Here is a 25,076-nt window from a genome sequence, read left to right as displayed (position 1 = left end):
TGCAGAAATGTGTTTGTATTTTGTATGTTGATCTTATAACTTACAACCTTATTGAATTCACTGATTAGTTCTAAGAGGTTTTTGATAAATTCCTTGTGATTTTCCCCTTAGATAATCATGCATCTGCAACTATAGACTTTTTATGCCTGCCTTTCCAATTTGCATGCCTTTTATTTCTTTTACTTGCCTTATTGCAGTGACTATACTATGCAATTATGTTGAATAAGGGTGATGAAACTAACATCTTTCCTTGTTCTTGATTTTTGGAGAAAAGCTTTCACTCTTTCATTATTAAGTATGACATTAACTCTAATGGTTTTGTAGATGACATTTATCAAATTGAGAGCACAAACTTCTAGTTCTAACTTGTTGAGAGTTTTTATCGAGTGAGAAAATTGGATATCCACACTTAGAAGAATGAAATTGGACCTTTATCCCCCACAGTGTACAAAAAATAACTCAAAATGGATGAAAGACTTAAAAGTAAGGCCTGAAAGTATACTCATGATTTCTGGGAGAAATATCAATAACCTCAGATATGCAGATGACACCACCCTTATGGCAGAAAATGAAGAGGAACTAAAGAGCCTCTTGATGAAAGTGAAAGAGGACAGTGAAAAAGCTGGCTTAAAATTCAACATTCAAAAAGCTAAGATCATGGCATCCAGTCCCATCACTTCATGGCACATAGATGGGGAAACAATGGAAACAGTGGCTGACTTTATTTTCTTGGGCTCCAAAATCACTGCAGATGGTGACTGCAGCCATGAAATTCAAAGACTCTTGCTCCTTGGAAGAAAAGCTATGACCAACCTAGACAGCATATTAAAAAGTAGAGACATTACTTTGCCAAAAAAAAGGTCCATTTTGTCAAAGCTATAGTTTTTCCAGTAGTCATGTATGGATGTGAGAGTTGGGCTATAAAGAAAGCTGAGCACCAAAGAATTGATACCGTTGAACTGTGGTGTTGGAGAAGACTCTTGAGAGTCCTTTGGACTGCAAGGAGATCCAATCAGTCCATCCTAAAGGAGATCAGTCCTGGGTGTTCATTGGAAGGACTGATGCTGAAGCTGAAACTCCAATACTTTGGCCACCTGATGCGAAGATCTAACACATTGGAAAAGACCCTGATGCTGGGAAAGATTGATGGCAGTAGGAGAAGGGGGCAACAGAGGATGAGATGGTTGGATGGCATCACTGACTCGATGGACATGAGTTTAAACAAGCTCCGGGAGTTGGTGATGGACAGGGAAGCCTGGTGTGCTGCAATCCATGGGGTCGCAGAGTCAAACATAGCTGAGTGACTGAACTGAACTGAAAGTATAACACTATTAAAAGAAAACATGGGGAAGGAGCATCTTGACATTAGTTTGGGCAATGTGTTTTTTGGGGTTTTTAAATCAAGATATAGTTAATATACAATATTATATGAAATTTAGGTGTACAACATGATTCACAATTATTAAAGGTTGTATTCCATTTATAGTTATTACAAAATATCAGCTTATTTCCTATGTTGTACCTATGCTATATATCCATGTAGCTTATTTATTTTATACCTAGTAGCTTATGCCTCTTACTTCCCCTCATTTATCCCTCCTGTTTCCCCTCTCCCAACTGATAACCATTAGTTAGTTCTCTGTATTTGTGAGTCAGTTTCTTTATTGTCATATTCACTGATTATTTTAATTTTTTAGATTCCACATGTAAGTGATATCATACAGTATTTGTCTTATGGTTTTCTTGATATAACTCCAAAATCACAAATAACAAAGACAAAACAGGTGGGACTGCATCTAACTAAAAATCTTCTGTGCATAAAGGGAAACCATCAACAGAGTGAAGACACAGCCTTTGAGATGGGAGAAGACCTTGCACACCAAATATCTGATAAGAAGTTAATATCCAAATATATAAGGACCTTTCATAACTCAATAACAAAACTTAGTTAAATAACCTGATTTAAAAATGAGCAAAGGACCTGGATAGGCATTTCTCAAAAGAAAACATACAAATGACCAAACAGGTATACGAAAAGATGTTTAACATCACTAATCATCAGAAATGAAAATCAAAACCACAATGAGATATCACCTCACATATGTTAGAAAGGCTATTACCAAAAAGACATAAAAGAACAAGTGTGAATGAAGATGAAGAAAAAAGGGGACCATCCTACCTTACTGGTTGGAATGTAAATTGTGGAAAACAGTGTGAAGATTTCTCTGAAAATTAAATCTAGAACCACCATATAATCCAGCAGAAATAAAGTCATGATCTCAAAGAGATATTCACACCCACGTGTTCATTGCAGCACTATTCACAGTAGCCAAGGTATGGAAGCAACCTCAGTGTCCATCAGTGGACAAATAGCCCAAGAAGATGTGACATAGATAGATAGATACATTGGCAGAAACAAATGAGAATATTAGTCAGTCTTAAAAAAAAGTGATTTGCAGTAATGTGAAGTTGGAGGACATTATGATAAATTAAATAAGTCTGACACAGAAACACAAGTACTGCATGATCTCACCTATATGTGGAATCTAAAAAGTTGAACTCAAGAAACAGAGTAGAGTAACTACCAGTAACTAGAGGATGGGGGGAAAGAGAAACACTAGAGCAAGGGCACCAACTGCCAGTCTTGCAGGATGAATTAGTCCTAGAGACCTAATGAACAGCCTTCAGTTATGAAGGTAACAGTAGTTTTAGTGTGTACTGGAAATTTGCTAAGAGATTAAAATTTAAGTGTTCTCCCTATCACACACACAAAAAAAATGTTATCTATGTGAGGTGACGGATATGTTAGCTTGAGTATGGTAATCAGTTCACAATGGATACATACATTAAGACCTCATGTATATGTACATTGTGTATATGTACAGCTCAAATATACACAATTTCTACTTGCCAATTATACCTCAACAAAGCTTGGAAATGAAAAAGGGGCAAAAAGTGATCTTCTCCCAATTTCATTCCCTTCCAGTTTGGTTAGATTTATAATACTTTCCCTCTCTTTCTCCACAGAACTTTGATCCTTTTAATTGAAATAAGACAGAAATTTCATGAAACAAAAGACAAAATCCGGTCAAAATGGTTTTCATGCTTCTGCTCCCAGTCAAATGGACTCAAGTCTTGGAAAGGAACATTCTCATGGCCTGCAGCTCTGGGCTGTGTAGAGAGGTGTTCCACGGTCACCTCACTAATGCTCCCTCAGTGACCAGAGAGTTTGAGGTTACTGTTTGCCAAGTCTAAAACCAGGCCCTCATAAAGAAGACGAAGGAATGCTCTAGTAGGAGAGTTCTGACCCCAGTCTTACTCCTCCAAGGCAGAAACTGTGACCTTGTAGTAAAATCCAATTACAGCTTCTTCTTGTTTTATTTGGAAATGAAGGATTTTTCCCAATGTTGTTTAGAAAAAAAAAAAATCAGTAAACAATATTCCTGAACAAGCGGCCCTGAGTAAATCTATAATGTATCTGCCTCAGGATACAACATAGAAATGATTCAATGAGGACCTACCTTACTATACTAACAGAATGTTACTTTCTTCCAATAATCTTTGTTCTCAAAAATATTGGCTATACATCTACTGAGGGCCTACCTTACTATACGAATAGAATGTTACTTTATTCCTATAGCCTTTATTCGCAAAAATATTGACTATAGATCTACTGAGGTCCTACCTTACTATACTAATAGAATGTTACTTTATTCTAATATTCTTTGTTCTAAAGAATATTGGCCATACATCTACCGGTAGCAGCTATTCCCATGGAAAAGGAAAACCTTTATGTGGTAGTGCCTCATTGCTCAGGCCATATTTGAGTTTTCTTAGCTATCCCTGACAATAGAACCCCCCGCCAGTAGAGCACCAGACTCCCTGGCTCAAGTAGGAGGAGGAGACAGGGATAAAAGTAGACTCGCCACTAAGCACAGACTCGACAGGTGTCAACAGGCTCTGAGTGAGGATAGAGGAAGATTGAAAGAAGCCTTGCCTCCCCAGCTCTCCCTAACATGGAACTTCAGATGCCTTAAGAGTGAATAAACTCAACTACCTAGATATATAGTGTAAAAAGCATTAGTCGCTCATGTCTGACTCTGTGACCCCATTGACTGTAGCCCACCCGTCTTCTCTGTCCATGGAATTCTCCAGGGAAGAAGTGGGTAGCCATTCCCTTCTCCAGGGCATCTTCTCGACCCAGAGATCAAACCCAGGCCTCTTATATTGCAGGCAGGTTCTTTACAGTCTGAGCCACCAAGGAAGCCACTTAGATATATACTGAAAACTAAAACAAAGAAAACCAAAACAAAACCCTCATATCATGAATGAGTGTGTGCTGACCATGCTTTGGTTATCTGCATGAAATCATCTGTGGAGATTTAGCCGTGGGCAGGACTTCCCTGGTGGCTCAGAAGGTAAAGCATCTGCCTACAGTGCGGGGGACCCGGGTTCAATCTCTGGGTCAGGAAGACCTCCTGAAGAAGGAAATGGCAACCTACTCCAGTATTCTTGCCTGGAAAATCCCATGGACAGAGGTGCCTGGTGGTCTACAGTCCATGGGATCGCAAAGAGTCAGACACAACTGAACGACTTCACTTTCACTTTTCACTTTCAGTGTTAAGTCACTGTAAGTAGTAGCCATAATACTGGAGATTTATCTCCCATCATGAGAAATATTTGCGGGTTACTTAGTGCAAAATAACAGAAGGAGAGAATGCTGTATCTCTGCTAGGCATTTTAAAAGTGTAGCACATCATCACATACTCTAACTGAAGAAACAGACATTTCCCTGAAACTTGCAACAAAAATGCCATTTTTCTAAATCTGATAATGGCTTTTATCTTGGGACGTGGGGCAGGAGGATGGAGAGTAGATTAGGACATTCACTTTCTACGTTCAACACTTTTGTGATGTTTAGAGGTTTTAATAAAGAGCATGTATCACTTTTATAATTAAGCAGTTATAACAAAGATCAACTGATAACTGTGTATGTGTGTTACTCGCTCAGTCATGTCTGACTCTTAGCAACCCCATGGACTGTAGCCTGCCAGTCTCCTCTGTCCGTGAAGTTCTCCTGGCAAGAATACTGGATTATCATTTCCTCCTCCATAGGATCTTCCCAACCCAGGTCTCCTGCATTGCAGGTGGATTCTTTACCACCTGAGCCACCAGGGAAGCCTCAATTAATAGATATTGTTCTATTAATACATTTTAAGTGCTGAGTCAATACTTGTTTAAAAACAAAAAAGGGAAATATTATTTTTAAAGGAAAAAAAATGTTGATAAACTCTGTGCCTGCCTCAGTCAAGGAATGACAAGGTGACTATGACAAATTTGCTCCAGAGACACTTTCTTAACAAATTCCAGTGGTTTACATTCTGTGACCCACTATTTAATGAGCCTCTTTAGTTGGCCTTTTCCAGGGTTCACTCACAACTCTTCCTAGAAAATCTCAAAGCCTTCCTGCTGGAACAAGTGTTATTTTCTAGGCAGCTCTCACCAAAGGGCAGCCTAGTAATTAACAAGTTTCATCTCTAGAAGCTTTAGGATCTCATTTCTGGCAAAGGATGTGTGTGCTACACATGATAACGCTGTCAAAACTTGCTGTCTTATAAGGAGATTTTTTACATCATAACAAAAGAACTCCGTATACTCCTAAATATTTACCTCTCTGTCTCAGAACAACTCCTCAGAGCTCAGGGATTAAGTCACTCCCTGCAGCAAAATGAGGATCTGCTTTCTGTAAAACTGTAAACTGTATTTTTGGAGTTCACTCTTTCATTTCAAATATTTCACGTTACTGGGTAACTAAGGGCAATTGCAGTATGTAGTCAGCCCTCCTTATCTCCAGGTTTCACATCCACAGGTTCAACCAACCGTAGACCAAAAATACTTGGGAAAAAACACAGAAATTCCCAAGAAGCAAAATGTGAACAGTGTGCCAGAAACAGTTAACAAAACTTTTGATTATATTAGGTATTATAAGTAATCTAGCGATGACTCAAAGTATATGCAAGGATGTGCATGGATTATATGCAAGCCCTACTCCATTTTGCATAACAGACTTGCATCCGCATATCTTGGTGTCCAGGGGGTCCTGAAACCAGTTTCCTGGGGATACCAAGGGACTGCATATACCAGGCAAGAGGAATCTGTAATTCAGGCTGCACTTTTAGAATTAAAACTGACTCCTAAATTTGCAAGACATTAGAGACTTGAAGAGGAATAGTGTTCCACACTAGGAAATAATGTGGGGTTCCGATGTTCTCTGGGTTTACCTTGATTTGGAGAAAAAAAAATGTTAGCTTCCGACTTTAACAACCAGATGTTTTAGATGAAGTTCCCGACTGTATAATATCCATGGAGCTTTCTGCTCTGGTCTGCTCGGTAATGCCTCTCCCTGACATGCCTTGTTTGATGTTTCAGGAATTCGTGATGATCGTCGTCTTTGGTTTGGAGTTCATCATTCGAATCTGGTCTGCAGGCTGCTGCTGCCGGTACCGCGGATGGCAGGGAAGACTGAGATTCGCTCGAAAGCCCTTCTGTGTCATAGGTGAGTATCAGAGTGCTGGACGCCCAGGTTTGGGACACTACATCCTTTTCTTCTTCTGCCTCTGGTATTACTACATTTGGTTTATGTTAAAAGCTCAGTATTCATGGATTCTTCACCATGGGCCAGGCTCTCTTGTGATTTGAGCATGCTAATTCATTTAATCCACTTCAGAGCTCAGTGAGGTAGGTATTTTCATTGTCCAAGTTTTGCAGATGAAGAGGCTGGGGCACAGAGAGGTGGAGTGAGTTGCAAAAGTCTCACAGCTAGTAAGTGGTGGCACTGGGACTGAGCCAGAGGGCCTGGCTCTGGAACCCTCACGTCAAGTTGAGTTGTGCTAAAATACACGGTTCTCGAGCATCACTCTGAATTAGGGGAAGCATTGATTTCCATAAGTATGAGATCTATTTTTGTTGTACAGTGTAAGCAGTACTGCTTTCAGGCTGTTGGTCAGCTGAAACGTGTAAGTGTGCCGGTCCTGGTAAAGCTGACTTATGAGCAGGCCTCAAGAATAATTACATGTATGGCTTATTATACTCACTGTAACCATGAGACCCGATAAAGTGTTTTCCCCTCTGAAATTTGGCTCCCCGCCCTACAGTCCCTGAATAAATATCACATCTCTACAACTCCCTGGCTGCTGTCGCTTCAAAGAGATTCCAGTCACCTGGGTGCCAGCCTGAAACTATAAAACATTCCAGAGTTAAGATCTGGCACCTCACAGTGATATATTTTAAAGTGTATCATCAAATTGAAAATTTTAGTCAATTATATCTCAAATTTTAATTATTTTTTCAAGTAAGCTGCCTATATCATGGCCTTTTATCCCTAAATATTTCAGTATGGATTTTCAAAAAGAAGACTATGAGTTTGCATAATCTTCTGTACTTAAATTAGATGTTAGTCCAACCCCTTATCCAATCTGCTGGCTGTATCCTGGTTTTGCCAGTTGACCCAATAATGTCCTTGTAGCATTTTCCCCTGCAGTCTAGGGTCACACATGGTGTTTAGTCATCAGGTCTCTGCGGTCTCCTTTTATCTAGAACAGTTCCTCAGCCTTTCTGTCTTTTACAACACTGACATTTTTGAAGAATTTGACCTATTTTTTTAAAAAAATAGAATGTTTTTATTCCTTTGGGGGAAGAATAGTAAAACCCTGTGTACCGTAGCTTCTTGTAATTGTGGATGTTGTAGTTGTTGTTATTCAATAGTTACATTTGCTTTCCTTGCTCTTTTCTCCTTCCTACTTCCTTGGCAGCCACTCAAATCCAAATGCTGAAAGTTCTTGGTGGGGTCCTTATTTCCACTGTTTCCAACCTGAGAAACTGGGGGTTTTAGTTACAAGCTAGTTTAGGCTAAGCTCCTCATCAACAAAGGGTTTTCCATTCTGTTTCAGAAATGGTTGAACATCTTTAGGACCCTTCTTCACCCAGTTCTTAAGGAGGAAGTGGAGAAACCCTTTCCACCGGGACTGTCAGAGGAATCCTTTGTTCCATCTTTCATGCCAGAGCTGTGTCCACGTCCTGGACACATGTCCTGAGCGTGGGGAAGCGGGTGGGCTCCCCACACACCTGCATATTTCAAGAGTCTCCATTCATTCAACCAGACTCTGTGGAAATGTGACTGCTTGCAAAGCATCACAGTTACAGAAGTGACTCTAGTGCAGTTCTAAGCTACATCAACCTTAAAACACCTTGCTCGGCCTTCACTAATGCAGTCTGTTTGTCCAAATGCCCCTCTTCTGCCAGATAAAGTACAGAGGAAATTGGGCACCAGCTCCCAGCCCCCGAGGGGCCCACCTGGCCCCCAGGGCACATCCATGCAGGCACTTGGTTTTTCTCTGGAGATCTCCTCTCTCTTTGAATCCCCACTCAAGCTACACCACGAAACACTGTAGCTCGATGCGAAATTATGGCACAAGACCTTCCAGTACTATAAGGGACCCAAACAAAACAATTCACAAGGCAAACAGTTTAGCAGGACTCATTCAGCTTCTATAGGATAAAGTTGTTTCACAGCTGACTGCAGGAATGTCCCGTTTCAGGCTTTAAAACCAATTAAAAATTGCCAAAGAATGTTCAAACTACCACATGATTGCACTCATCTCACACACTAGCATGGAGAAGGCAATAGCACCCCACTCCAGTACTCTTGCCTGGAAAATCCCACGGACGGAGGAACCTGGTAGGCTGTGGTCCATGGGGTCGCTAAGAATTGGACACGAATGAGCTACTTCACTTTCACTTTTCACTTCCATGCATTGGAGAAGGAAATAGCAACCCACTCCAGTGTTCTTGCTTGAAGAATCCCAGGAGCAGGGGAGCCTGGTGGGCTGCCGTCTATGGGGTCACACAGAGTCGGACACGACTGAAGTGACTTAGCAGCAGCAGCAGCATACACTAGCAAAGTAACGCTCAAAATTCTCCAGGCCAGGCTTCAACAGTACGTGAACTGTGAACTTCCAGATGGTCAAGCTGGATTTAGAAAAGGCAGAGGAACCACTTCTGTTGGATCATGAAAAACACAAGAAATTTCCAGAAAAAAAACATCTACTTCTGTTGACTACACCAAAACCTTTGACTGTGTGGGTCACAACAAACTGTGGAAAATTCTTCAAGAGTTGGTAATACCTGTCCATCTTACCTGCCTCCTGAGAAATCTGTACGCAGGTCAAGAAGCAACAGTTAGAACTGGACAGGGAACAACAGACTGGTTCCAAATAGGGAAAGACGCACATTAAGGTTGTATATCATCACCCTGCTTATTTACCTTATATGCAGAGTGTATCATGCGAAATGCCAGCCTGGATGAAACACATGCTAGAATCAAGATTGCCGGGAGAAATATCAATAACCTCAGATATGCCGATGTCACCACCCTTATGGCAGAAAGGGAAGAAGAACTAAAGAACTTCTTGATAAAAGTGAAAGAGGAGAGTGAAAAAGTTGGCTTAAAACTGAACATTCAGCAAATTAAGATCATGGCATCCAATTAAGATCATGGCATCCAATTAAGATCATGGCATCCAGTGCCATCACTTTGTGGCAAATAGATGGGGAATAATGGAAACAGTGAGACACTTTATTCTGGGGGTTCCAAAATCACTGCAGATGGTGACTGCAGCCATGAAACTCAAAGACACTTGCTCCATGGAGGAAAAGCTATGACCAGCCTAGACAGCATATTAAAAAGAAGAGACATTACTTTGCCAACCAAGGTCCATCTAATCAAAGCTATTTCCAGTAGTCATGTAGGGATGTGAGAGTTGGACTATAAAGAAAGCTGAGCACCAAAGAATTGATGCTTTTAAACTGAGGTGTTGGAAAAGACTCTTCATAGTCCCTTGGACTCAAAGAGATCCAACCAGTCAATCCTAAAGGAAATCAGTCCTGAATATTCACTAGAAGGACTGATACTGAAGCTGAAACTCCAATACTTTGGCCACCTGACGCAAAGAGCTGACTCCTTGGAAAAGACCCTGAAGCTGGAAAAGATTGGAGGCAGGAGGAGAAGGGGATGACAGAAGATGAGATGGTTGGATGGTATCACTGACGGCATGGACATGAGTCTGAACAAGCCCCAGGAGTTGGTGATGACAGGGAAGCCTGGCGTGCTGCAGTCCATGGGGTCACAAAGAGTCAGACACAACTGAGCAACCGAACTGACTGAAAAATTGGTTTTATTCTAATTCTAGAGGCAATGTCAGTGTATTTCTGGCCTCTAAGCTAAAGAGCGGGTTCTTTCCCATGTGTTTGCTGCCTTTTGATAGCTGTTCTCAGCTGCAGATACATTGGCACATCTTGGTCCTTTAACCTTCCTCCTCCTCTCTTGAATCTTCTGGGACTTGGTGTAGCATGTGGTTCTGAGGATGGCGTTGTGTCATCTGTAACTTTAGGCCTGTCAGCTGTGACTTTACAGATTCTGTTTGACGTGGTGTAGGTGTGCTTGGAGCTTAGTTACTACTTCAGGCCTTTTCTTTGTTTGTTATTTTACCTCTACCAAATCAGCTTCTTTGGAAGAAAACCTCGCAGATAAATATATAATGAATACCCACTAGAACAAAAGCAATATTTGTACTCACACTGAAGGTAACTATGCACTTCTGTCTTTTATTTGATATATGTGTAATGATTTGATTCGTGATCCAGCTGAACCTACGTAATAGTGAAACGTGTTCAGATGTGACTCTTTTGGATGAGGTGGTTAAGATGTAACCTACACAGAGGAATCAAATGTCACCTGCCGGAAGGCAGCAGCATATCCCAAATGGCTCCTGAAGCCCTTTGTAAGCCATGCTTAATAGGGCCATAAAAAATGATTGAAGTCAGGGGTAAAATGAGCAATCGCAATGTAAAGTAAGCCCTGGATCTCCCTGCTTGACCTAATTGACTGGGGCAAAGTGGACAAAGAGGTGTCATCTCTGCTCTGCCCACTATAGCCACGCCTACAGCACATTGCACTGAATCTGTTAGACCACTGCTGACAGGCCTAAAGGTGGCCGAGTTACAGGTGACACAACTCCATCTTCAGAACCACGTGCTGCACCAAGTCCCAGAAGGATTCAAGACGGGAAGAGGGAGATTAAAGGACTAAGATGTGCTGATAGCTGCTGTGCGTTTGGCGATGTAGCTAAGCTCTCTCAAGACTCCACGTATCTGTAAGATCTGGTTATTCTGAACATGCCACACACCCGAACATTTTCAGAAGGCTTGGGCATTCAAGAAAGGGCCCCGAGGAGACTGGGGGCCTGTGTGCCTGCGGGGTGGGGAATGCCTTCTGAGAGCACCCTGTAAAATAGAGCTGAAGCAGAGCGAAGCCCCTTCAGCTGTCGCCTTGGGCAAGACTGAGCTCTGCAGACCAGTTGATCCTATTTGGACACAGGTTGGTTCATGGGGCCCACGGGCTCATTCCCAGAGAATCATAACTTCCCTCCTGACCTGCCCACTCCCCACACCTGCATGGGAGCCAGAGCATTTCCAAATATTGTTGATTTAAGAAAACATAAAATCGTTATATTCTCGTGTTTGAAAAACATCTTTTAGACATCTGTAACCAAAGGGAAGAAAAATTTATTCATTTTTTTTTAATTTTTATTTTTACTTTATTTTACTTTACAATACTGTATTGGTTTTGCCATACGTTGACATGAATCCACCACGGGTGTACATGAGTTCCCAAACATGAACCCCCCTCCCACCTCCCACCCCATATCATCACCCTAGATCATCCCCATGCACCAGCCCCAAGCATCCTGTATCCTGCATCAGACATAGACTGGCGATTTGTTTCTTACATGATAGTATACATGTTTCAATGCCATTCTCCCAATTCCCCCCACCCTCTCCCTCTCCCTCAGAGTCCAAAAGTCCACTCTACACATTTGCATCTCTTTTGCTGTCATGCATACAGGGTCATCATTACCATCTTTCTAAATTCCATATATATGTGTTAGTATACTCTATTGGTGTTTTTCTTTCTGGCTTACTTCACTCTGTATAATCAGCTCCAGTTTCATCCATCTCATTAGAACTGATTCAAATGTATTCTTTTTAATGGCTGACTAATACTCCATTGTGTATATGTACCACAGCTTTCTTATCCATTCATCTGCTGATGGACATCTAGGTTGTTTCCATGTCCTGGCTATTATAAACAGTGTTGTGATGAACATTGGGGTACATATGTCTCTTTCTATTCTGGTTTCCTCGGTGTGTATGCCCAGCAGTGGGATTGCTGGGTCATAAGGCAGTTCTATTTGCAATTTTTTAAGGAATTCCCACACTGTTCTCCATAGTGGCTGTACTAGTTTGCATTCCCACCAACAGTGTAAGAGGGTTCCCTTTTCTCCACACCCTCTCCAGCATTTATTGCTTGCAGACTTTTGGATCACAGCCATTCTGACTGGTGTGAAGTGATACCTCATTGTGGTCTTGATTTGCATTTCTCTAATAATGAGTGATGTTGAGCATCTTTTCATGTGTTTGTTAGCCATCTGTATGTCTTCTTTGGAGAAATGTCTATTTAGTTCTTTGGCCCATTTTTTGATTGGGTTGTTTATTTTTCTGGACTTGAGCTGCATAAGTTGCTTGTATATTTTTGAAATTAGTTGTTTGTCAGTTGCTTCATTTGCTATTATTTTCTCCCATTCAGAAGGCTGTATTTTCACCTTGCTTGTATTTTCCTTTGTTGTGCAGAAGCTTTTAATTTTAATTAGATCCCATTTGTTTATTTTTGCTTTTATTTCCAGAATTCTGGGAGGTGGATACAATAGACCAGTTAGACCTAATTGATATCTATAGGACATTTCACCCCAAAACAATGAATTTCACCTTTTTCTCAAGTGCTCACAGAACCTCCTCCAGGATAGATCACATCCTGGGCCATAAATCTAACCTTGATAAATTTTAAAAAATCAAAATCATTCCAAGCATCTTTTCTGACCATAATGCATTAAGATTAGATCTCAATTACAGGAGAAAAACTATTTAAAATTCCAACATATGGATGCTGAACAACACGCTTCTGAATAACCAACAAATCATAGAAGAAATCAAAAAAGAAATCAAAATATGCATAGAAACAAATGAAAATGAAAACACAACAACCCAAAACCTGCAGGACACTATAAAAGCAGTGCTAAGAGGAAAGTTTATAGCAATACAGGCACACCTCAAGAAACAAGAAAAAAGTCAAATAAATAACCTAACTCTACACCTAAAGCAACTATTCATTTTTTTAAAATTAGATGCTTTCTTTCTTTACTGAACTGATTTATCTCTTCTTGATTTGGGGAGTTTGAAAACTGGTAAAAGCTTATCTTGAATTGCAAAATTCTTATATCTGTGCCTTCAATTTGGCAATGGCACCCCACTCCAGTACTCTTGCCTGGGAAACCCCATGGACGGAGGAGCCTGGTAGGCTGCAGTCCATGGGGTCACGAAGAGTCAGACACAACTGAGCAACTTCACTTTCACTTTTCACTTTCATGCACTGGAGAAGGAAATGGTAACCCACTCCAGTTTTCTTCCCTGGAGAATCCCAGGGACAGGCGCCTGTTGGGCTGCCATCTATGGGGTTGCACAGAGTCGGACACGACTGATGTGACTTAGCAGCAGCATGCCTCCAATTTACATCTCTCACCGAAGATGCTGTTGGAATACATGTCTGCAGCTGTGGCCAGTAATCACTGTGCTACTTGAAGAGTTGCATGTGTGTGTGGATGACTAATGAGTTGCCCTCATTTGTCTTGACTTCCTGATTTCTTTTCTGATCTCTCTACAGTCAAACACAACTCATTCACTCAGTGGCCTCCGTATAGAGAATGTGTAAAATAACCTCAAAGAGTGAGTTCACAGTCACTCCTTTTCTAGCTTTCATTAATGACCTGCCTGAAAATTGCAAACGTACCCAAGACTGCTGCTTAGATTATGATAATAATCCTGATGCGTTAGAATGTCAACAAGTTACTTGTAACCATGACTTTTGGATCCCTGGTAACTCCTTCTAGAGACAGATGGAACAAGGCCGTAGTTTTCAGTCATCTCAGGAAAGCAGAAAAGACTAGCCTGTGATTAACCTTGGATCAGTACTTGATGCTAAATATAAGTTGATTTTTTAATTGCTGTTTTAGCAGTTCTCCTTCTGTGTAATATTTCCACAGGAAGACAAAAGAGGCAAAGCAGAGCACATAGGTGTCCCCCATGAGCTGAGCACATGTGCCTTTGACACTGGAAAATAGCAAATGTATATATTTTTTTAATGAGAAAAAAATAACCAGTGTCTTCCCTAGCTACAACAAAATTGGATCCTTTATTAAAATCAACCACACAGCCAAGGCCACTCTAATATATCTGCGAGTTCATCTTATTGAAAGCAGCTTCAGCTGCTAATGTGTTGGAAAGCTATATTAGAGACACTTGGATGCCACTGGCCCCTAAACTGATGATTGAGGCACCGTTTTTCTACCTCTCCAGCCTCTCCATCTTTCATTACAAGAGACATTCTTTTCAGCTGCACTCATTTTCTCCCCCTCTAATCTCTGCCCTTTACTGAAAGCTATTTCTCTTGGGTTGTTTCCTGTCAGCTGTGTACTCTTGTCTGCCTCCTTCTGTGTCTGGATGTCCAAACTCCATGCATATGGTCATCTCCATGGGATTAACTGGACCATCTGAGGACTGTTAGACTTTCTTGACTTGCTTGACTACAGAAATATAAAGCCGTTTCAGTCTCTATAGTGAATATAGCTGATATTTATTGAAATTTGCTACTCTATGGGTACTGCTCATGAACTCTGTAAATACTGTCTCATTTAATCCTGCAGAAGTTTTATAATATCCTTTTTAAAGATGAGGAAGTAAGATAAGGTTTGAGAAACTTGTCCACAGTTAGAAAGATGGTGAAAGAACTAGGATTTCAATCTAGAAAAATAAGCCTACCTGGTGAGCTCCTTTTACTCACAACACTTGGGACATCAAATCTGTAGGATTTTCCCTCACATCAACCAGTTCTCCAACTTTCCGTACACCCTTGAAAGTGACAGTTGCTCAGTCATGTCTGACTCTTTGCAACACTGTGGACTATAGTGCGCCAGGCTCTTCTGTCTATGGAATTCTCCAGGCCAGAATACTGGGGTGGGTAGTAGTTCCCTTCTCCAGGGGATGTTCCCAACCCAGGATTGAGCCCAGGTCCTCCACATTGCAGGTGGATTCTTTACCATCTGAGCCACCAGGCATGCCCAAGAATACTAGAGTGGGTAGCTTATCCCTTCTCCAGCAGATCTTCCCAACTCAGGAATCGAACCAGGGTCTCCTGCATTGCAGGTGGATATTTTACCAGCTGAGCCAACAACTCGATACAGTTTTGACACTAACAATCGGTATTAGTATGAAACCCCACCAATCCAGGGTTTAGTCTCACTGGACTTTCCCTCCTCAACTTCAGACACCAGCCACAGAGAGGTGTCCAAGCTAACACACTCTGCCTAGCTGATGGCAATCTAGGGATTCCAGTAGCCCCCCCATGTTGCTAGAGTGACACAGAGTTCAGGAAAGTGCTGTACATTATATCACATTATATTTTTTATATTTATTATAAAAGCTACAATCTGAGAATAGCCAAGTGAAAGAGAAGCACTGGACAGATATTTGGGGCAGAGGGCTGTCTAACATGGAGATTTTGGGCCCCTTCAAGAGCCCCACCTCCCAGAACCTGTGTGTTCACCAGATGCTCACCAAACCCCACGCTTTAGAGATAGCTGTGGCGCTGTCATTACAAAAGCAAGTCTGTTGGTCACTGGCTGTTGGTGACTGAACTCTTTCTCTCCCAGGAGGTCTCGGGTCTTCCTGGTATGCAGGAAGCTGAATAGGGACCCCTAGCCAACAGTTATCTGATGATTGTATGAAAGGCATTTATCATGCCAGAGATCCCAAAGTCTAGGAGCTCTGTACAAGGAATCCAGGAGAATGACCAGGTATCTACTCCCCAGAGGACCACATGACCCAACTGTGAGAATATTGCTCTTATTGTTTATTAGTGTTTTTAAATTAAATTTAGTCAGCCTTGTCCATTGTCATCAACTTACATTTGTAATATCCATTAGTTGCATACAAGTGTTATCATTTGTCACCTAAACTCTTTGAATAATAAGTCAGACTTCACAAAATGGCATCAATATCAGCCTTAAATATTAGCCTTATTACTTCAATTAGATCAGGTTACTTGTTGCTGCTCTCCAACCTAAAGAAGAAATTAAGCTCTGAAGTAGATGAATTGGCCTTTTCTATGACTGCATGGCCTCCTGAGCAAGGCTTTCCTGAGGTCCCTGGGTGTGTCCTAACTTGAGACGTCTCCAGGTAAATGACATCATTCTCAGAAATGCATTCACATGTTGTTCATACTATAGACTGCTGGAGACCTGTTTAGGTCACTTGACCTGGTGTGCAAATTTGAGTGTCATATAGCTTGATTAGCTCATAAGACTGGACTATAGGGAGAATATGCCTGGAGAAAATGAATAACTAAAGATTATTTCCCATTCCTTCAATAAATCTGAGTGGAGCACTATGATACATGGTACTAATATCCTGTACCTTCAAATGTTACATAAGAAAATTCACTCACAGACAGAGCATTTATTTATTATGTGCCAAACAGGATCTTAGGTGCAAATGACACAACGATTAATAAAACACGATCCCTGCCTGTAAGCGGAGGAGCTCCTGTGCCCTTGGAGCAAGAAGGAGACTAGTTATGTTGATTTAGAACAAAGCTGATGGAGGCAGGAGTCATGGACAGAAGGGTGTAGAACACCATGACCGGCTGAACAAAGGAGGGAAAGGTCCCTTGGCTTTTGAGCTCAGTCACCCACCAAACATCTATACTATGTCCAAGTGTGGTTCTCAATGCCAGGGGTGCTATGTTGCTCTAAATGGGCAGTGTCCTCTTTCCTGTCAAGCTGATATTCGAGGGGACAAAGAAAAATAATATGCAGAAGTATTTTTGAAAAACGAGATAGTGTCAACTACAGAGAGTGCAATGAAGAAACTAAACAGAGAGATTAGGAGTTCCTTTAGAATGAGTGGTCCAAGGGAGTCTTTCTAAGGAGTGGACACTCAAGTCAACCTGAGTGTTACAAGAGCCATTGATGAAACAATGTGGGCAGAGGTCTTTCCAGGCCAGAGAGCAAGCAATGCAAAGGTTCTTGAGACCAAGGGAGCTTGGCCTGTACCAGGCAGAGACACATGGTCACTGTGGCCAGAGCTCAGTGAGCTCAGTGTGGAAGGTGATGGACAGACAGCCACTCCCAGGGGCCGTGGGGGCCACATGAGGCCATCTAGTTGCCTGAGATGAAGCAGGGTCTAAGATGGGCCACTAGGCAGAGGTCCAATAGATGACTGTTGGGCCTAATGATAAATATTTAGGTTAAAAACACAACATTTTGATCAGGCAACAAGAAGTATGGCTATATAAGGCCCTGGGTCTCTTGGTCATCTGTCTATGCCTGTTTGAACTTCATATCGGAATATATAAATCATAATCCATCCAGAAAAATATAAACCTGCCCCTCTGACTTTTTGACCCATCTGTGTATCTACCCTTACATCTATGTACCTGCCCATCTATATAGAAACATGAAATGTCCAAACTGAAAAGAAAATGTGTTTTTCCTGTGAGCAGCAGGAATTAGGAGAATGTGATGAGAGCTTTCACATTCCCCTTGGAAACTCTCACCAGGAAGCAGTTCCCAGGGGGCCTCTGAGCAAAGGACTTTGCAGCATCCACTCGGTGATGGCTGTGAGGCAGACTTATTTCATTAAAGATGATTTATTTCCTTTGAGAAATGGTCCCTTGCTGCGTTGAGCTGTTATCTGAAGACTTACGATCAATAGGAGGCATTACTGTCTCTATAAGGTCAGTTTTCTGAGTGCTGCTTGGAATTTGCCAGCAGGAGCCCCTTTCACCCCAGTGGAAGTTGTGCAATTCAGCCCCTGTGTGCGGCTGTGGAGATGTTCCTGGCACATCTTTGCAGGGCTTGTGTTTTATTTTTAATAACTACCACAGAGTGAGCGGCCTCGTGCACAGCTGAGTACAGCATTTGAGAGCATGGATAATGTGCTGTGTAGTGGGCGGCTTTTAAAATTAGATTTTAAAGCTTCATCCCTATTAAGAGGCTCAACTGCAGTATAAATGCATCTTTAATTCTTCAAAGAGTACGTTCCTATAACGAAATTTGGAGCTCAGTTAGAAGATAGAGCTCATCAAGCAACACTGTGTCCCTCTGAGACATTGCCTCTCTCTCACAAGAAACAGTAAAATTGAGTCTCCATGAAGGGAGTGCTCCCTGCTTAACCCCCAAGTCAGCCACAGGGCTGGGGCAGAAAGCTGACTTCCCCTGGCTCCCAGCTCTAACACACCATCTCTGGAGAGTCAAATTTAATTACAATATAATCCACTTAATCTACACACGGAAGAATAATGAGGGAGCAGGAAAAATGAGTTTATTAGCAGGTTGGTAGGAGCCCACGTGTTGTAGATCAGCAAACTTCCTGTTGAGATGCAGCTTTCCAGTGAGTTCTAGGCAATTTTCCTGCCGTGAGAGATGATCCTGATGCCACGGCCACAGCTGGCAAAGGACTGCTTGATTCTTCTCACTTTGACACATAAGTAAAGCTTCAACTTGAAAATGCTGCAGAACCACAGTTTTGTCAGAAATAAAACTTACAGATATTTTTTTTTTTTAAATAACGATAATAATAAGAGGAAAAAAAGAGTGCATAGTTCCCCCTCAACACTCATTTGGGTCAAAAGAAACAACCACATTGAATTAAATGCTCAACTCACCACCTTCCTTGAAACAAGAGATGAGTGAGCCTTTGCTTCATTGTTGACTTTTGATTACTTTCACACCAATCCATAGTGGCTGTGAACTTGCTGGACTATCTATTGTCTATTTCCTACACACACATTACAAAACAGACAATAGTTTAAGAGGTGTGTTTAAATAAGAAATCTGCCTTTAAAGCTGAATATAACAGGAGGTTAGAACTTGGGCTACTTGATGTTACATGAACACAAATAAAATTTTATGGTTTAAAGTATAAATCATATTTATGAGCTATCTCATATAACCCTCATTGTTGTCCAGTTGCTCAGTCATATCCAACTCTTTGTAACTCCATGGACTGCACCACACCAGGCTTCTCTGTCCTTCACTATCTCCTTGTATTTGCTCAAATTCATGTCCATTTAGTCAGTGATGCCATCCAACCATTCCATCCTCTGTCGTCCCCTTCTCCTTTTGCCTTCAATCTTTCTCAGCATCATGGTCTATACTAATGAGCTGGCTCTTTGCATCAGGTAGCAAAGTATTGGAGCTTCAACTTCAGCATACTCCTTCCAGTGAATATTCCAGGTTGATTTCCTTTAGGATTGACTTTCTTATTAAAATTGAAAAAGATGATGATCTCCATTTTACATATTGAAAACATGAGCCTTAGATTAATGGTCTTATCAAGGGTCACACTGCATATAAGCAAAACAGTCAGAACAACAACAAAAAAGAGCAAGAGAGTGAGATATGCTCAGGACATCCCTCTATGGTACCATGTTATCCACCTGTGTCACTCACGTGCAATGCAACAGGAAGAAATAAATAAACCATGTGATGAGGTCTGGGTCCTGTGCCCATTGGAACCAAGCCAAGAAGAAAATAGATGTTAGTTTCAAAAAATGCACTTCCTTTCCCCAGCAGTCTCTTCCTAAGATCTGGACCCCCCCCCCTTTTTTTTTTTTTTTTTTGCAACTTTTCATTTTGAAATAATTGTAGACTTACTTAAAAGTTTCAAAAAGAGTAGAGAGAGTTGCTCTGCACCCAACTATCCTCCAGCCAGCTTCCCCCATTGATGGCATCTCACGTGAGTTTAGTGCAGTTACCAAAAACAGGAAGTGGATTGGATGTGTTACTGACTAAACTGCAAACCTTGTTCAGATTTCACCAGTCTCTACCTGCAGTCAGTGAAATTTTACCACATGTACAGGTTAACTGAACCATCACCACCATCAAGATACAGATCCTTCCCACCCCCTAAACAAACTCGAGGTGCTATCCCTTTAAAGTCACTCCTCCCAAAAAAATCCCAGCTCCTGAGAATCACTGATATGTTCATCACTGTAATTTTGTCATTTTTAGATTGTTGTGTAAATGCAACCGTACACTCATAAATTCAATCTTTTAAAATTGCTTTTTTTTTTCAGTCAGCATAACACTCTTGAGATCCATGTAAGTCACTGGAAATAACAGTAGTTCAGTCCTTTTTATCGCTGCTATTCCATACTATGGATTACACAGTTTATCCATTTACCTGTTAAAGGTCATCTGGCCAGATGACCAGATGGTCAGGTCGTTTTTATTTATAAATCAAGCTGCCATGAACATCTATGTAGAGGCTTTGTATGAACATAAGTTTTTATTTCTTTAGGATAGATACCCAGGAGTGGGGTTACTGGCTCCAGTGGTGTTTGACTTTATCAGAAGCTACCAAACTGTTTCCAGTGTCTAGCTATCTCTTTTAAAATACAGAAATACCTAGAATACTTCACGACAGTAAATTACATCCATATTGACTTAAATGACATTCACTACTTTCATAGAAAATATGTTTCTACTTCTATTTTTCTATGAAAATTATTTTCTAATAAGCAGAAGTTTCTGAAATTCATATTTGATTACTTGGGTCAAGAAATAAGTGAAAATATAGTCCATTAAGGAGCAGTTCTTCATGCTCTAATAAATGAATGCAAATTTGATGTCTATGTAGATGAAGTGTTGAGAAACTAATTAATGTAAAAAACCAATACTGTACAAATTCCTGAAGGACCATTACCTAAATCTAACTTTACTTAGTAGGAAATCCTTATTCAAGCCAATTTTACTAAAACAAATACTAATTATACTTTCCTGCTAGAGCAGTGGTCCCCAATCTTTTTGGCTTCAGGGACTAGTTTCATGAAAGACAATATTTCCACTGATGGTTTCAAGATGATTCTCAAAGGAGTGCTCAACCGAGGTCTCTCACATATGCAGTTCACGGTAGGGTTTTCACTCCTATGAGGATCTAAATTCAGCCACTGATCTGACAAGAGGCAGAATTCAGGCAGTAATGCAAGCAATGGGGAGCGTCTGTAAACACAGATGAAATTTCACTTGCTCACCCATCACTTACCTCCTACTGTGTGACCATGTTCATAACAGGCCACTGAACAGTACTGGTCCATTAGGGGTTGGGGACCCCTGTGCTACAGGATACTTATAATCACATCAAGCCTCAAATCTGAATCCCTCAGGATAAAATGCTTAAAGCTGTCACCAAGCTTTGGACCCAATAATCATAGTCCTGACCTAATGTAAACAAACATTTGTTCTCCCTGATCCCACACCTTTCAAAAATCCCCTATTCTTTTTTTAACCATTTTTATTGAAGTGTAATTTACAATGATTTATTAGTTTCAGGTATATAGCAAAGTGATTCAGATATATATATATATATATATGTAAATGTTGTGCTATGCTTAGTCACTCAGTCATGTCTGACTCTTTGTGAATCCATCCATGGACTATACCTGCCAGGCTCCTCTGTCCATGGGATTCTCCAGGCAAGAATACTGGAGTGGGTTACCATGCCCTCCTCCAGGGGATCTTCCTAACCCAGGGATCGAACCCAGGTCTCCTGAATTGCAGGTGGATTCTTTACCATCTAAGCCACCAGGGAAGCCCATATATAAGAATACATTTATTCTTTTTTAGACTCTCTTCTGGTATAGGTTATTATAAGATGCTGAATATAGTTCCTTATTCTATACAGCAGGTCCTTGCAGTTTATCTATTTTATATATAGAAGTGTGTGCCTGTGAGTCCCACATTCTTAATTTATCCCTCCCCGCTTTCCCCTGTGGTAACCATGCATTTGTTTTCTGGGACTGTGTCCATTTCTGTTTTGTAAATAAGTACCTTTATATCATTTGTTCAGATTTCGCATGTAAGTGTCACCGTCTGACGTTCGCCTTTGTCTGACCCACCTTGCTCAGTAGGGTCATCTGTAGATCCACACACGCTGCTGCAGATGGCATTGCTTCACTCTCTTTTGTGGCTGAGTAACATGCCATTGTGTATACGCACCACATCTTCTTAATCCATTCCTCTACTGATGGACATTTAGGCTGCTTCCACATCTTGGCTGTTGTAAATAGTGCTGCTATGAACATTGAGGTATGTGTAGCTTTTTGAAAAAGAGTTTTCTCTGGATATTTGCCCAGAAATGAGGCTGTAGGATCATAGTGTAGCTTTAAAAAAAAAAAAACCACCCAATTCTTAAAACTATTCTTAAAACCTTCAAAACCCCTCTGAAAATCTCCCAGTGAATCTTCCATCGTAATCAACAGAAAAGTCATTTTCTCAAAAGTTAGTAACAACCCCACACGTTCATGAATTTCAGCTCCATCACCACTCTGGGTATAAGCAATGTTAGAACAACTAATTACTCATTTGGAAGAAGATCAGGTTGGATCCATATTTATCTTATCATATTCCAAGATAAATTCCAAATAAATCAAAGATTTAAATAAATATTGGATGGCAGAAATGGGTAAATTGTCATATAATCTTGAAACCAGGAAGGTCTTTTTCAGTTCAGTTCAGTTCACTCGCTCAGTTGTGTCCAACTCTTTGCAACCCCATGAATCACAGCATGCCAGGCCTCCCTGTCCATCACCAACTCCCGGAGTTCACTCAGACTCACATCCATCGAGTCGGTGATGCCATCCAGCCATCTCATCCTCTGTCGTCCCCTTCTCCTCCTGCCCCCAATCCCTCCCAGCATCAGAGTCTTTTCCAATGAGTCAACTCTTCGCATGAGGTGGCCAAAGTACTGGAGTTTCAGCTTTGGCATCATTCCCTCCAAAGAAATCCCAGGGCTGATCTCCTTCAGAATGGACTGGTTGGATCTCCTTTCAGTCCAAGGGACTCTCAAGAGTCTTGTCCAACACCACAGTTCAAAAGCATCAATTCTTTGGTGCTCAGCCTTCTTCACAGTCCAACTATCACATCCATACATGGCCACAGGAAAAACCATAGCCTTGACTAGACAGACCTCAGTCAGCAAAGTAATGTCTCTGCTTTTGAATATGCTTTCTAGGTTGGTCATAACTTTTCTTCCAAGGAGTAAGCGTCTTTTAATTTCATGGCTGCAGTCACCTGCAGTGATTTTGGAGCCAAAAAAAAATAAAGTCTGACACTGTTTCCACTGTTTCCCCATCTATTTCCCATGAAGTGATGGGACCAGACGCCATGATCTTGGTTTTCTGAATGTTGAGCTTTAAGCCAACTTTTTCACTCTCCACTTTCAGTTTCATCAAGAGGCTATTTAGTTTTTTAACTGTGACTAAAAATATAGAGACCATAGAAGAAAACATTGATAAACTTACGCTACATAAAATTTTTAAAGATATAATTAGATTGCATAAAATCAAAAATACTGTATGATAAAGTAAAACAAGCAATGTTAAAAGACAAATGTAGGAAAATATACACAACACCTATCAGAGACAAAAAGCTAATCATCTCAAACTATAAGCAGCTCTAGAAATCCAGAAGAAAAATCCAGCAACCCAGAGGAAAATAAAAGGTAGCAAATGGATATGAACAGACAGTTCCCAGCAAAAGAAATACCCATGTGGCTTGTAAACACAGTCTCGCTCATAAGAAATACAAAAGGCAGCATTTTCTCACCTGTCAGATCGGCAAAATTCAGTTACTTTTTTAGTGAGACGGTGAGGAAGCAGGCGTGCAAAGTGGTGTCACCCTTATGAAAAGTGTCACTGCTACTAAAATTACATGGAGTTTGCTCTGTGCCCCAGGAATTCTCCTTCCTGACAGTCTCATCAATTTGTAGTAAGTAGTAAATAGAGCTGAATAAACTGTGAACACATGAAGATGATCTTTTGGTTAGATACAGAAGGACCCAAGATGTATTAATTGAAAGAAAAAAAAATGCTGCAACATGACATACATAGTGTGCTACGTTTTGTGTAAGAGAAAAATAAGGTAGATACATTGCTATTTATTTATCCATTTATTTGTAAAAAAAATGGAAGATTTTTTTCAGAATAAAAATGTTCAGCTAAAGATATTAAATAGGAACAAAGTAAACAATCCTAGAACTGACAATCAGAAACAATTACCAACTTAGTAAGACTTCTTGTTGCGTTTTTTGTTCATTGTTTTTTCTTAAATCATCTCCCTCACTAATAAATTCCTAGAGTTTGAGTCCACGTGTCTTTAATAAGAAAAAATTTCATTTTAAAAGAGGAGGAGTAGGGGAAGGAACCACTGTAGGTATTTTTGAGTCTAGAGGTCTTTCTTTGTCATCGTTTAGTCATGAAGTCTTGTCCTACTCTTTTTTGTACCTATGGACTGTAGCCCACCAGGCTCCTCTGTCCGTAGCACAGTCATTTCTGAAATGATCATATCTAGAGCTCTTTAGATGTGATCATTTCAGAAATGGCTGTGTTACAGTCCCTGAAGGATATTCAGGGCAGGAGGTGGAGGGGTGGTTGTAGCTTTATTTTTGACTGGTTGTTCATTGTGCTTAACCCACGTTTCCCCCAGAAGGGCTTCCTCAGCCCAGAACTGGGTTCCCTGCGCCTGCCCTGTTGCTGTCTGAACAGGCACCACCCTGGTTGTGGTCGCTTGCTCCGTCCATCTTGCCAGCTATCATTTCACCTCCATGTGGGTGGAGGGCATTTGTCTCGTCTACCCTGCCCATGCCTTTTACTATCAAAAGCCCAGGTCCCAGCAGCTTCTGACCACAATAAGTGTGTATTGAGTGAATAAAAAGTTCAAAACAGTCGCAAGCTATGAGGCATTCACCTGCACAACCTCACCTCCCCCGCAGTCTCACCCTAAACATACACAAAGTAAACACGATATAAAGAATGAAGCAGAACTGTGGCAGTTATCCAAGCAATGCAA

The 25,076-nt window shown here is 41.0% G+C and overlaps 1 protein-coding gene across 5 annotated transcripts in view; it reads left to right on the top strand.

Annotated features, from left to right (window-relative positions):
• Window positions 1-25,076, top strand: part of KCNQ5 (potassium voltage-gated channel subfamily Q member 5) — a 630,043-nt gene that overhangs the window by 452,902 nt on the left and 152,065 nt on the right. For all 5 annotated transcript variants that reach the window (XM_068983485.1, XM_068983484.1, XM_068983488.1 and 2 more), the window contains exon 3: window positions 6,430-6,556. In XM_068983485.1, the coding sequence (XP_068839586.1) occupies window positions 6,430-6,556 (127 nt within the window). The remainder of the gene's footprint in view (window positions 1-6,429; window positions 6,557-25,076) is intronic.

This window comes from Capricornis sumatraensis, chromosome 11 (genome assembly GCF_032405125.1).
Source record: "Capricornis sumatraensis isolate serow.1 chromosome 11, serow.2, whole genome shotgun sequence".
NCBI lineage: Eukaryota > Metazoa > Chordata > Mammalia > Artiodactyla > Bovidae > Capricornis > Capricornis sumatraensis.
This window is presented reverse-complemented; position numbering and strand designations above follow the sequence as displayed.